The sequence below is a fragment of the Platalea leucorodia genome, assembly GCF_965183815.1.
Source record: "Platalea leucorodia genome assembly, chromosome: 4".
Taxonomy (NCBI): domain Eukaryota; kingdom Metazoa; phylum Chordata; class Aves; order Pelecaniformes; family Threskiornithidae; genus Platalea; species Platalea leucorodia.
Genome location: NC_138826.1, coordinates 16301790 through 16315362, shown reverse-complemented (window position 1 = coordinate 16315362; position 13573 = coordinate 16301790). Strand labels below are relative to the sequence as shown.

The 13573-nt window shown below is 46.3% G+C and overlaps 1 protein-coding gene across 10 annotated transcripts in view; it reads left to right on the top strand.

Annotated features, from left to right (window-relative positions):
• ARMH3 (armadillo like helical domain containing 3) overlaps positions 1-13573 on the top strand; it is a 132698-nt gene that overhangs the window by 113516 nt on the left and 5609 nt on the right. For 9 of the 10 annotated variants that reach the window (XR_014227906.1, XM_082309471.1, XM_082309464.1 and 6 more), the window contains one exon: positions 12621-12737. Coding sequence is in view for 8 of the 10 variants with exons in the window: in XM_082309464.1 (XP_082165590.1) it covers positions 12621-12737 (117 nt within the window). In the remaining 2 variants the exon portion in view is untranslated. Of the gene's footprint in view, positions 1-12620; positions 12738-13573 lie in introns of those variants that run through there. The other variant, XR_014227907.1, reaches the window with a different exon arrangement.

The following is a 13573-nucleotide window of genomic DNA, read 5'->3' as shown; positions in this document are numbered from 1 at the left end:
TTTCCTTGAATGTCAATGGCGGGCATACAGCCAACACAATAATCTTATCTGGTCCATTAGCAATAAACCTCCACTTTGTGTCATGTCCTTCCTGCCCATCCAGCATCTGAACCTCTGTGGAGATAACACCTTCGCTCTCTTAGAGATAAGATGCCTCTTTTCAGTCTCTTCTCAGCCACGTGTTCTGAAGGGACTTGTCCTCTGTGGTGTTTTGGGGTTGTTGCCGGGAGCGTCTGAATTGTGAGAAAGCTGCTGCTGAAGAGGTGGTAGGTCTGATGCTTTAAGGATATAAGCGGAACAAATGTTGCAGGGATAAACACTAAGTTCCCAGGCACACAAGCCCTTTTTGCCCTCCAGATATCTTTGGATTGCAAGACGTCACTTTACTATGGCAGGAATCCTTCTTGAGAGACATAGCTATTATCTTGGGCCCTGATTGCTTCTGTTGGGTATAAGGGGAAATGACTAGAAATAACTTGAGTGTCAGCAGTTTTTGGTGCCTCTGTGTTTATTTCAAAGAATGCACACAGACTTCTTTCCCTGAGAAGGGCAGTAATAAGCAGCAGACCGTTCGATTTCTCAGAAACCCCTGACCTGTTCTCTGTGCATGGTCCATGTCCAAGTCTCTGCTCCCTCTCAGATTCACCTTGCTGGCTGTCTGCTGGCCAGCTATCCTGCACATCTCCGTTTCAGTCAAGAAGTGTCTCAGCCCACAAAGTGTAGCATCTCATCAGGCCTGCCCTTGCTGGTGATTATCGTGGATAGTAGCTTCTGTATTTCCAGCTGTCCCACTAGCCTTTTAAATGTTCCTTTTGCATTAATTTAGCAGTCAACTTTAAGCAGCTCTGTTTTTACAAGCAAAAGACGTTTTCCATGCTGGCCGTGAATGCTTCCAAGCATAAACTGTCTCATTCTGTTTCAGCTCTGGTCATTGCCCAGATGGAGTTTAAAAAGAATGACACGTTCTAACAGCACAAAAGGGGATATTTTAACAAATTAAAATGTTAACAAGCTTTACTCTTTCAGCATGTCGTATCAGAAATTATTTGGTTCTCTTATTTCTGCCCTCATCACAGACTTTGTCCTTTCCTTTTCCTCCAGCTGTACAATGCAGATTAGAGTAGGATCCAAAAGTGTGTCTGTGGTTCGTGAGGAGTCACTTGGTCGGCACAGATTTGATCCCATCTCCTTGGTAGGAATTTCATCACTGTCATAATTCTTATAAACTTAGCTTGCACAGCTGCATTCTCACTTTCCAGGGCAGAGTCATCTTCGTTCCTTCTTGCCCTCTCAGTTGCTCCTGACGTCAGTACTGTGCCTGATCATCAGCACCCTCAGTGCTTGTGTCCGGAACGAAGAGACTTCTGAGCTGCACATGAGAATGCCTTACTTCTGCAATAAGTGCCTTTGAAGGAGGAACTCCAGACTTCCCATTGCTGTTTAGGTGACCTGCACTTAGATTGACTTAAACCACTTTGGGAACTGCAGCCTTAGAGCAGACATTTTGCAGCTGAAGTTCCCTTTTCACTACAGGATTTTCTGTTTATAAGGATCCTCCAGCAGCTTATAGCTGTCTGTTCCAACTCCAGATTTGCAAAAGCCTTAATAGCTAAAACTGTTATATGGGTTGAGTCACACAAACTTCCAAGCGCTGCCCACCTTTCCTTATTAGCTAGCTACCTTAGCATACTGCTACTACAGTTTTTTCTAGCTATTTGTAGCTACAGCTATTTGTAGCTAACCAATTGACTATAGATCTATTTCTTTGGGGCTATATCTTTAGGAGGACATTTTGCAGATTGAATTTATAAGTCTCTTAAAGTCTTTAAGCTGTAGTAAAGTCTTCTAGATATTGCCATGCAGGAAAGGACTCCTGGAATCACTGTGATAAGCCTGGAAATGTTGGCGCAAGGCTCAAAAGTGGTCAGAAAGGCAAATAGAGAATTAGAAATCGTTAGCAAGAGAACAAAAATAAAGCAGGAGTACTGTGTTGTCACGGTGTAAGTCTGTGACAACCCATGTTTTAAATCTTGTATATTGATTCCGGTGCCCTTATTTCAGAAAAGATATTGTAGAACTGCAAAATAGTACAGATAATCAAACGGTTACTTGCTCATCTGATTTCTTGGCTATCCAGACGTCTTGCTTGTGTTCAGAAGTTCTGGTTTTCCCCGTCTTAGAATAGACTTGAGTTCACTTTCCACGTGTGGTCAGTTAGGCAGGTGAGCTCTGGATTTCCTCTTTCTTGGCGTTTTCATTGCATCTCCTCAGGCCACTGAATTATTGCCTTTTATCACTTCTGTTGTGCAATTAAAGCTGGCCTTCTATTGTCATTATTTAATTGCTTAAATGTAAGCAGGAGCTATGGAACTGATCTTTCTAAGCTCTGCCCCTCCAAATGCATACCTTCCTCCCCCAGTCCTAACTGAGTGTTTCTCTGGCACGTCCTGTATTGTTTTGACTTGCTTTAAATATACGGCATCCGCTTGGTTTGTGGCCAGTTTTTTAGTGCATTGCTATTTAGCTTTACTGCTTCCTTTAATTAAACTTATTCATGTTGTGCAAACCAAGTTTAACAAGATTTCTGATCATTTAAAAAAACAAGAAGTCATGAGCGAGGTGGTTAGCATCTACTTTTTCTCAGCAAGTGTCAGACCAGGGCTGTACTAGTAGCATTCGTAGAGGCTGTTCGCTTGCTAGTTGCTGTAAAAGAAGAAGAAAAAAGAAAAATCAAATGCATGGCAAGCTCCATGGCTTTTTGGAGTGTCCGTGTTCTCCTTTCGTTTGTCTTGATCTTCAAGTCAGGGTCCTGGTGAGGCTTTTTTTCCAAGTCAGTCTGTAATCATTATATCCTGTAGAAGTCTGTGGTGGCTGTGTGAGGAGCACAAGCTCTCTTGGATCCCCCACTGATTTCTGTGAACCTGACCAGGTGACATAGTTCCAGAAACCTCCCATGACTGCAGATGTTTGATTAGACCATAACCAGAATAAGCCTCCCTGTTGTTTTTCCCTTGGGCACAATTAGATTTTGGTTTCTTTGAACTGGAACAGTCCACTTGCTTCTGTTGGGGTTTGATTGAACAGAAAGGTTTTTGTTGCATACCCTGTCTGAATCTGTTCTCTAGACAGCCTTATTTCTGAGCCAACTGTTTTCTGGGCAAATTTGAATTTCTTTACTAGGAATGAGTTTCCTCTGGTGTACATCAGGTATCCTGTTGTCACCTCGTGGAGGCAATCTGAAGTTGTGTATTTGAGTTTCAGCATTTGCCAGGGTGCTTTCTGGCTGCTGGCCCTAGAAAGATTTTCTTTCTGACCGTTTCTTAAAATCTTCAGCTACTGTTTTTTAGGTTCTTATAGCTGTCTTTGATTTCTGTAACAGCTTTGTATGTCCTGGCTTCTCAGCTCGACTGGAGCAGCAGGTCATGACTTAAGCTCTTTTATCTTGTTTCGGGCGCCAAGGTTACTGGTCCTATTTTGGTCAGTTAGCTGGTGCTGGAGAGCTGCTGCTGACTGTTTTTTTTCCTGTGTGCTCAGGGTGACGAGGTCTTCTGTAAATAGAGGATTGCACCAAAGGGTGTACACAAATCACAGCATTCATTTGCTGAATGCTGGTTAGCCACTTAGGCTGAAGGGGTAATATGCACAGTGAGCATAAGGATGCTCTCTTCCTCTTGTCTGATGTTTTGGTGACAGCAGTTGATTTAGTGCTGTGCTAGAATGCAGCTGGTAGATAAAAAGCTTCTCCTGCAACAGCCCATCACATTTCAGCACTTAAGTTAATTGTAAGCACAATGGGGAAATAAAAAAATTAACGGTCCGGTCCATAGCTATCTGCAGTGCTTTTCAAGCCTTGGCAGAATTGCAAGTGCTCTTACGTACCTAGCAGTGAGAAATGTTTTCATAAATGCCACCAGCTGGAGATAAGGGTTCACAACTCCAAAATGGGCTGTAACTCCAAAATAGCAAATCTATCTGTCTCTGAGTTTTATGCTCCTGCCATCATCCTGGCTGCTGCCTGCCTTCCTCACAAAATCTCTAACAACAGGCGAGCTTAGTGGACCTCATTCAGTTTCTGGTGGATCTCCCCACCCAGATCTAAAAGTCTGCTCTGGAGGGTGCTTATTTTATTAATTGGTAATTTTTAAGATAATTTGTTTCAGGATCTTTGACTTCTTTTTCCCTGCCTGGGCTTTGGAAGTGCCAGCGTTGTGCAGTACATGGATGTTCGTGCTCTTGGCAGAAACCCACTGAACCCATTTTCCTCCCTTGAATGACACAGAATTGTCTCCTGTATTTCCTCTGGAGAGCCTGTCCCTGCAGCCTGGGAGAGGCAGCCCGGAGTCCCGCAGAGAGAGCCAGGTTCTTTGTGCCAAGTGGGATATGCAGATTTGTATAAACCCACTCACCATCCATGAAACTGAGAAAAGCAGATTGGCCTTGAGAAAAAGCAGTGTGAGGCTAAGTGTGGTTTTGCTCCTTGTCCTCCAAACCCAGACGGATTGAGCAAAGTGCATTTAACATGCATGGGAGTTGTCATTTATGTGTACACATGACTTCTTGACATTACTCTATAGTAAAAGGATTCATGGCACAGGCTTTCTGGTGAGGTGAGCAGGCTTTCAGCTACCTGACTCCTGGAGCTCAGAGGGTCTCATACTCCTAGCACAGCACTCCTTAGCCCTAGTGATGGCTACACAGGGATGTCAAGGGTTATTGACCACATTAATATCTTCTATTTGTCTATACCTTTTACAAATTAAGTCCCCTGCGAGCCATGCACATAGCTGGTCTCTGTGACCATATGTCTCGGTCGTTATTTGCCTCTGTCCTACTTTGCAGCCTTTCTGCTTCTTAAAGTAACTGGAATCTCGCGAAGGCCTGTCCCATGGGAGCTTGGCATGGGCCCTGCACTGTGCATTTACAGCTGCTCCTGGGTGGAGGTGGATCACAGTTTGGGCTTTGGGATGTTTCTGAAAGCTGTGTGATTTCCAGATTGGTTGGATCAGTGAGTCTTCTCCTACCATTAAATAGAGTTCAACACCTTAGGCTTCTAATGGATTGTGGTTTTAAAACATTTCTGGAGCAGATAACTCTTGTCCCAAAAGGGGATGCCATTTCTGATAGCCGAGTTCAGACAACAGTCATTTTCTGAGCAAGCTTATAAATTATTTGTCTTTAGAAGAGGCATCTGTGGGCAGAGGAGAAAGACTGTGACTGAACCCTCCTACTCCATGGATAGAAACTGTCAACTTTGTAGGCTTGTTCCTTTAAAGATCACAGATCCCCATGAGATCATTGAACGAACACCTGAGCTACTATATATCATCTGAGCCCAACAGAATGGCTCTATGTTGAGGTGAGGAAAAGGGGGTGTGAAATGTCCCTCCTTGATGTTGCTAAATAAAATAATAATAATAATCTTTTATGTACGATCAAAACTTTTTGCCTTGTGTGGAGAAGTGGCAAGGCCTAGATTTCAATACCACTGAAGTGCAAATGTATAAAAGCAGTCAAGCAGGAAGGATTTGGGACATGGAGAGTTAGTCTTTCCTCGTGTTTGGCTGGGCACAGAGAAGTGCAGTGGACACAGCCAGACTGCCAGGAGTGACTGGTAGGGACAAAGGACAAACTGAGGAGCAAGGACTTCTCCTGGGCTCCTAGACACAGCGTGTCCTGGCTAATGCTTGCTGAGCTGAGCAGAGGAAGACTGGCAAACACAAACTAAAAAGTGTTTGAGTAACCTGGTGGGAACTGTGTGCAAGGGGTCCCTGCGCTCACCTTAGCAGTGGAAAGCATGGCGAGGCACCTTCTCTCCCTGTCTCCTGGCTCCCTCGTCTTTGCTGTGTGCTGCTCAGCCTTGTCCATCTGTCCAGATCCAGGCACTGAACAGAAGACTCTCTTGACTCCCATCAGCTTGTGTTTCTCCACAGTCAGGACTGGAGGATGTATTCATGGCCTAGTGCCATCCTGGGGCTCATGGGCAGCTGTGCCTGCCTCTGCAGACCTTTCTCCCCACTGTGACCTGGACAGACCCCTTGTGTCTTACTGCCCAGCATTGCTGATGCATTCTGCACCAGTGCAGTCCTGTCTCATACCTCAGAGGAGAAATTTGTCCTTGGTTGCTTTCACTTAATCTTTTGGGCTAGCTGAGCTTTTTACTATTGGAAAAATCCTCCTTCCAGGAATTTTCCCTGCCCTCAGGGCAGACAAGATGCTGCTTCCTACTCTGAGAGTGACAGCCGTGTGAGCTGGTGAGGGCTGTCTTACAGGCTTGGTCCGAGCAGCTTCATGCTCTCAGCCCACAGCAGGAGAGGGCCATAGGTCCTTCACTTGCATGTAGTACAAACAGCAGCTGCTTGATGCAGGAGCTCTGGGGCACTGGAGCAGGAATGACAACGCGCTGCGTGTCTTGCACCTATGTGGCATGGCTACGCTTGCGTCTCAAGCCCAGATCTTTGTCTTTCCCACCATGTGCACCAGACCCACTCTGCATCCTCTGGATCCGTAGATGTGTTCTGTACGCACAGCGTATCTTGGGATTCTGAGTTGTTAGACTGTCATAGCAACATCCTCCTCCTCTTCCTCTTAGCATTCATGAACATGGAATTAATACTCATGGCTTGATCAGCTTGGGGGTGAGGGATGGTGTTGAAGCATCAGCACTGCATTTAGCTCCGGGACAGCTGCAAAGGTAAGGTAGTGTTGGGTCAGACAAAAGCTCTGTGCTGCTGCTTGTCCTAGGGTGGGTGCTTTTCTTGAAGCCAGTGTGAATGGCAGCTGCTTCCAGCACACGTGTGTAGCACTGGCAGTCTGAGTGGATCCTCTCTCTGGACTTGGCTCCTGCAGACAGGGAAAGAGGAAAGGGAGAAGGAGATGAGTGCAGCCAGGGTCTGGGCAGAGTCTGTTGGGAAATGTGGCAGCTGTATGTGTGTGTTTTTATTTAACTTCTAATTATTTAGTTATGTGCTTTGTCTTTGGCATGTCTGGGGATTAATTCCAGCAAAGACTCCAGCCTGCGTCAGCAACTTTTAAGTTGCTCTGCGAGAAGTGTGATGCCATTTGGAAAAAAAAATCATTTTCCATATTAATTAGAAGATATTACTGTAAAATTTGTGTCAATTATCTGGCACTTTATTACGGAGAGGCAATAGCCTCTTCATAGTCCAGGTGGCAGCAGCCTTTTCATTACAATGAGAAATGTTGCTATTCAGTTGAATTCACTAGGAGAAACACTCAGGGACTATGAGTTGCTTGTGGAGATTAGCGAGGGAGAAAAAGGGGAAGATTTGTACTAAACCGGGAGTAAACAAGCCAGTTTGAGGACTCCCGTGTAAAATGCACATCAGGCTTCTACTAGAACAGGGAATCCCTAATGTCTCTTCCTACAGCCTCCATCGTCTAAGCTGAGGGGACAAGCTGCTGGGTTTGCTCGTGGTATCTTGGGCTTTGCCTAGGTTTCGGAGGTGAGGCTGCCGTAATTCCCTCTGTGGTACACAGGCAGTGATGGGGACTCCACCACCTCTGTAGAGAGGACAGAAGGCACGTTCGTCTGTCTGCAGCCTTGGCCCCTCTGCCATGTCCGCGCAGTAGTGCTGGTGAGGACATTACATGCCCCATAGACAGGCTGGTCCGTCCTCCAGCATGGGACAGCTGGGACAGAAGCACCCAGCTTTTCCGTCCTGCGAGGGCTTGCGAGGCCTGGTCTGGAGAGCCTCCCCCATCCCAGCCTTGTGAGCCATGTGGAGTTGGTGTGGGGGGCAAATGCATTTTAACCTGAGGTTTGTTGGAGAGGTTTTTTTGCCTTTTGCTTGATGTGAGATCATTCAGTCAGTTCTTTTCCAACTGCTTCTGTGCCGTGGTAGCTAATGACTGTCTTATGGGCATGGAGAGGCTTTAGCAAGGTGCTGGTGATGCTGACTGATTGCATTCTTGCCCTTTCCCACGCTGATTAAAAAAGGCAGTGTAGAGACCTTGCTTTCTTCTTGCTTCTGTTTTTCCTTTATTTTTCTGTCATTACCCTTGCATGCTTCCCAGAACCTACCCACCACCAGGTCCTTTGCTGGGTGGTGTGAGTTGGTGGTGCGATCTAATTTTATGTTGTGGTAAGGCAGAGGCTGCGGTTGCAGATGATGAAAAATTCTGCAGGTTAAAAAGTTACCAAGAAATGAAGCATACTGCATCTGCCAGATAGATGGGCCCTCGTTCTGCCTGTTGCCCATTAGATTTCATTGCCGGTGCAGCTCCTTCTCTGGCTTTGCTGCTAACCGTGACCGTGTTCTCCTGGGCAGGGTGGGGATCTGAGACTGCTGCATGTAATCCCCTTGTTTCCCCAGGACAGGCTCTTCCAGAAGGTCCAGTCTCTCCTGGGGGAGTGCAGTCAGTCAGCTCTTGTTGAGGATCAGTCAGAGGGAACAGCTCTGGTGCAGTGAGGAAGGAGCCTGTGTGTAGAGAGTGGTACAGCAAAGCACAGTCTGTTTTGAATGCAGAAAATTTCAGGGCAGGGGCTATTGGTTCTGGGGAAACTGGTTCCAGAGCTTGTGTCCACAAGAGCCCACTGACCCTTTGGAGGTTGTCCATCCAGTTTACAACAGAGCGGTAAGCTGGTGGATGCAGCAAAGTAAGGAGCCAGAAACTCTGTGAAATAATCTTGTTCCTCTGGGTGCAGCGGCATGGCATGGCATGGGTGGGATGCTGCAGAGAGCTCAGCCCCACATCAGCCCCTCCGTTGTAAGCCAGCCCCCCTGCTACGTTACCCGGAGGGGTGCCTCTGCTGACAGGTTGTCGGTGTTGCTGGGGAAGGAGAGCTGTGGGGCACGGGCAGTTGTGGCTGCAGGACGAAGTTGAAATCCCAGTGCCGCAGAAAGCGCTTGCTGTTCAGAGCAGCTCCTGAAAGGTTGGTTTGGGGACACGTACCCAGGGACCTGAATCGCTAACATTTCTCTGGAACTTCTGGAAAGCAGTCAGTGAGTGAGTGGTGGGGCAGGGGGTTAATTTGATGGCAAATTATCTTTAAATTACAGTGGTACAGCTCCACTGATTTCTGGTTTGTTGCAGTGGAGTAAATGAGCAAATGTAGCCGCTAGGGCTGATACAGGTAACTGCAGGAAAGGAATTCAGCAGTACTTACCCTGTCTGAGTTTTTCGCTTCTGTCATATTGCTTTTTTAAGACTCTGATCCCCCTAAGGTAACCTACAAAAAGAGATTTAGGTTGTGACTCCTCTTCACTTCTTTTTTTTTTTTTTTTTTTCCCCCACTGTAAAGATCCAGTAAAGCTTTTTTTAAAAAAATAGTTTGCCCTGCATGTTTATCCTTGCAATCTGAGGAGTGTCACATCTTATCTTCCTTGTTGCTTGCTGAGAAGTGTCTTGGAAATCTTCTACAGTCCATTTTCTTCTATTCTTGCCTGACACTAGAAGTGGTGTTCTTCCAGCTGCTTGTGAGATTTTAAAAAACTGAATGACTATTTAAAATCCGTGTGGGAGAGTCCAGCTAAAAGTCCCTTCTGTTTTAAGTTATTCATACTTCACCATCTTGGAACTGATGTTTTCTAGTCTTCCATAGAGACTTCTAGGAAGACCAGGTCGGACAAGGCCTTGAAGGAGAAATGCTTTAGTCTCAAAATTAAACTCCTCTAGTTCTTTTGTATCTGACAGAAAGGTGCAGATAAAGATCTTGTGTATTTAACACAAAAGGGAGTTCTCCCTGCTGTAGTTTTCCTGCGCAAACGTCAAAGCAGTGTGTAAGAAGGGCGAAGGATGCTAGCATGCAATCTTCTGTTACACAGAGGATGTAAGTTTTTTGTCATCTCTGTAGAAAGCTGATGCCTTTCAAACCTTCATGTTAGATGCTCTTAATACCTTCTGCTGCTCTTTAACCTCTCCTCTGTCTAGCAGCTGCATCTTAAAGAGCAGATGAGATCGTTTCAAGGATGGCAGGTCCTAATCTCAGTAACAGCTCCTATCCATTATAGGGTATGAAGTGAAATGATCTGTGAGTGGGTTTATCTCAGATCCCACATAGCATTTTTTCTCAGCAGCAGCAAGAAAGGGAAATTATCAGGCAGTGAGGAGAAGCTGTTTATTTTTAACTTACCCTTTCTTTTTAAGTTCTATTTCATAATTAAAGGAGATAAGGAGTGGAAGCCAATGAAAATACATAGCTAAAGGGATAAGCTGATCTCAAGTTCACTGCAGAGATTACGATAACTAGTGGGTAACACAGTAGAGACTTTGGGGCCTCTTGTTCCTTCCCTGTCCTCCTCCTGGAGTATCAAACTCAGTTCTTAGCTGCCTTTCAGAGGCGACACAGGAGGGATGATTTAAAGGATACTGCTTACAGAGCTTGCTGCTGCCCTCAGCATGTACTCCTCCTCACGGTGGTCTGAGGATGCCCCTGTTGAGTATCTGAAGAGATCTCTGCTCAGAGCTAGCAAGGAGGAATCCTGCTTCTTCATGGAGAAGTGTGTACATCCATTGTCTGGGCACACCTGTATGGCACTACACATGGCCGTGCACATGGGGGCACAGGGGAGTGAAGGGGGGCCCCAGGGAAGGCTCCTGGGGAGTGGGGTAGCCCTGGGTAAGATGCCTCCACTCTGAGTTACTGCTGGAGAAGCATGTTCTACTCCTAACCTTTCAAACAGGGTTTCTCTCCTGCAGCTTATTAATCTTGGTCAACTTGGCTTCCTGGGATTGACAGGAGGATAACCCTCTGATTCATGCAAGCTGCTGGATTCTTTATTGCTCTGAAGAAGGTGCATTGTACAATTACTCTCCATCCCTAGTGGATAGTTGCATCCCAGACTAAATTATTCCTGTACCCAGGCGGCTTTCTTTCATCGTTGCTCTTGTCTCTGTGATACTTCTCACAGCTTCTGCACACAGGAACGAGAGGGCCAGACTGAATTTGGAGATGGCTGTCATTGCAGGGGGTTCTTCTTCTCTGCCAGTGGAGCTGACAAGCAGCATTAGTAAATGAGTCCTGGAGAGGAGGCTGCGTGCTCTTGCAGCAGCAGAACACTGACAGGCTGTTCTTAAATAACCTTGCAAAATAGCGATTGCTACCCCTAGCTTGTCTCTGCAATGCTGGAGGACAGCTGAGCTGCAGACTCTGCTGTGCGACCATCTCACCTGGGAACCACTTCCAGGACCCTTTTTTACCCTCAGTCCTTATTCGGATGATGCCCTGTGGCTTTGGCCACCTCAGGCCCTAGCCTGCTTCGAAGTGTTTCCATAAGTGCATACCACTGTGTACCACTACCACATGCAAAGTTTGGGACGAAACAAGACAGGGAAAGAAGTTTTCGAAGGGAGCTGTAAGCAAGTCTAGGATTCCTCGAGTACAGGATACAAGGGCATGATTCAGTCCTGTAAAGGGCAGGAGCTGACAGCTGCCTAAAAGGGCGATTGAGGGTAATGTTTACATTGTTGGGAGGACGAGAGGAGAAGTAGAAAGGTTCCTTATTGTTCTGGCCACTGTTGTCCTACACCCTCTGCAATGCTTTTCTTAGGATCTCTCCTGAATTGTTAGTGCCTCGGGGCAGAGCCCTCTTCCTTTGCACCTTATGCTATGTAGTCCTCCTGGCTGAGGCTTTTCATGAGCAGAGGCTACTGTAATGCAAACCTCAGATGTTGATATTCTGTCTGTGCTTCTCTTTAGCTCTCAGATAAAGTGGTAAGAGCATAAGAAAGAAGTTCATGTGTTTAAGAGTATTGTTTCAAGCATATGTTTTGCCCAGGAGTGCTGAGCTTTATGGTTCCTGGTAGGAAGATTATCGTTACTTACCATCTCACAAATGCTTTAAGGAGTGTGTTTGTCCATGCAATGCTTTGAAGCTAAAAAGCATTGTGGGAGTCCCTTTTGGTGTTCCCTAGTTAGGAAAATGAATAGTTCAATAGGACAGAGACATGTAACTATGAATTTACAAGTATAGCCCAGTGCTGGGAGCAGAGTAAGGCAGTAATATAAGCTGGAGTGCTTTGGTTGCAGGGAAGGCAGATAATAAAGTATCTCCTGGGCAGGAAGACCTGGATTCATGTCTCCATCTGTTTCCAAAACCAGAGTCTGTACCAGAGCTGGTCTTCTCTCAGTGCCTGTCAGAAGTTTGTTCCCATCAGGAGAGAAGTGCAGGGCTCCGTATGGAAGCTGACCTGAGCAGCTGTAGAAGCTGGTGGTTTAGCAGCTTGTGAATGGTGATTAGACAGCCAGGAGGGAGGTGTGCTGGCAAAACTAGCACTGGGAGGACCACGGGGTTGGGCAAACCTGTATTTGCGTAGTGCCTACTGTGTTACATTTGGGTGTACACATGGTAATTAGCTGCTTAATTTAATGAGATCATGTCTGCTGCTCCTGGTGACATAATAGTATTTGGAAAACTGCTGCTGTCATAGGCTCATCCACTCTTCCCATGAATGAAGAAATTCTGTAAATTTGAGGGCTGTTCCTTACTGGCATTAGGAAGACTTTAGTGCCCACCTCTGTGTTGTTAGTCATGAGCCAAATATTGGCTGTTAAAGCCATGTGTGTTGCAAAAACAGGTGCCGTATCTCAGCCTTGCTTCTCCTGTGCTGAGGCATCTGTGGACGCTGACTCCTCTGCTGTATTTGGCTGTCTCTGGCAGGTTTTGGAAGTGGTACGGTCCAACTACGACACGCTGACCCTGAAGCTGCAGGACGGACTGGACCAGTATGAGCGCTACTCAGAGCAGCATAAAGAGGCTGCCTTCTTCAAAGAGTTGGTAAGCTGCCTTGATTCTGCAGAATCAACAACCCTTTTCCAAAGCTTTTGCTTATGGCCTGGGCAGTGGCGTTTGGGATATAGCTGAAGGAGCCCTGTTACTCCATTGGGCTGCCTCCAAAGATGGGGCAGGAATAGGATCTAAACAGACACTGCATGTCTCAACGGATATGAAAGCTCCGTGGTGCTCCCTGCCCTGCAATACATGTCTTGGGAGGAACCACCAGGCTGCTCAGGCCAGCAACCGGTCAGTCAGTCTCTGTCCCTTCTGCCATGGGGATCCACTGTGCTTTGTGATGGTAAATTTGCATGGTGGAGAAGCTGACTGCTCCCACCTTGGGCTTATCACACAGAGCAAGTTAGCCTTTTTTCTGTTGTTAAGGGGACCACAAATTATGGGACTGAGCAGAATATGTGATGCTGGTGAAACACATGCCTGCTCGTTGCTTTCCTCCATCCACTCACAAAATAGGGTTCCCAAGCAAAGAAAGCAAAGGCATTCCCTAGAAATGTCTCCTTCTGCCAGAGGAGAAGACTGATGGTAGGAAGCCCCACAAAAATAATACAGCGAAGACAAAACTGAGTCCAAATAATTTGGGTTGGTGGTTGTATTCTTCAGCAAGCCAGCTTGCTCACCCTGCTCCAGAGAGCCCTGATACAACATTTTCTTGTCCAACGGCTGTATCACCAGGAAGGCAATGTTTTCGTAGTGGCTGGTATCTGAGGGCAGCCTGTTTTTCCTCACTTTTGAATCATTTCAGCTTCAGCAAAGGGAGAGATCTCTAACTCTGGCAGCTTTCTCCACCAGTCTGAGAGCTGATTCTCTCTCCCAGCTCT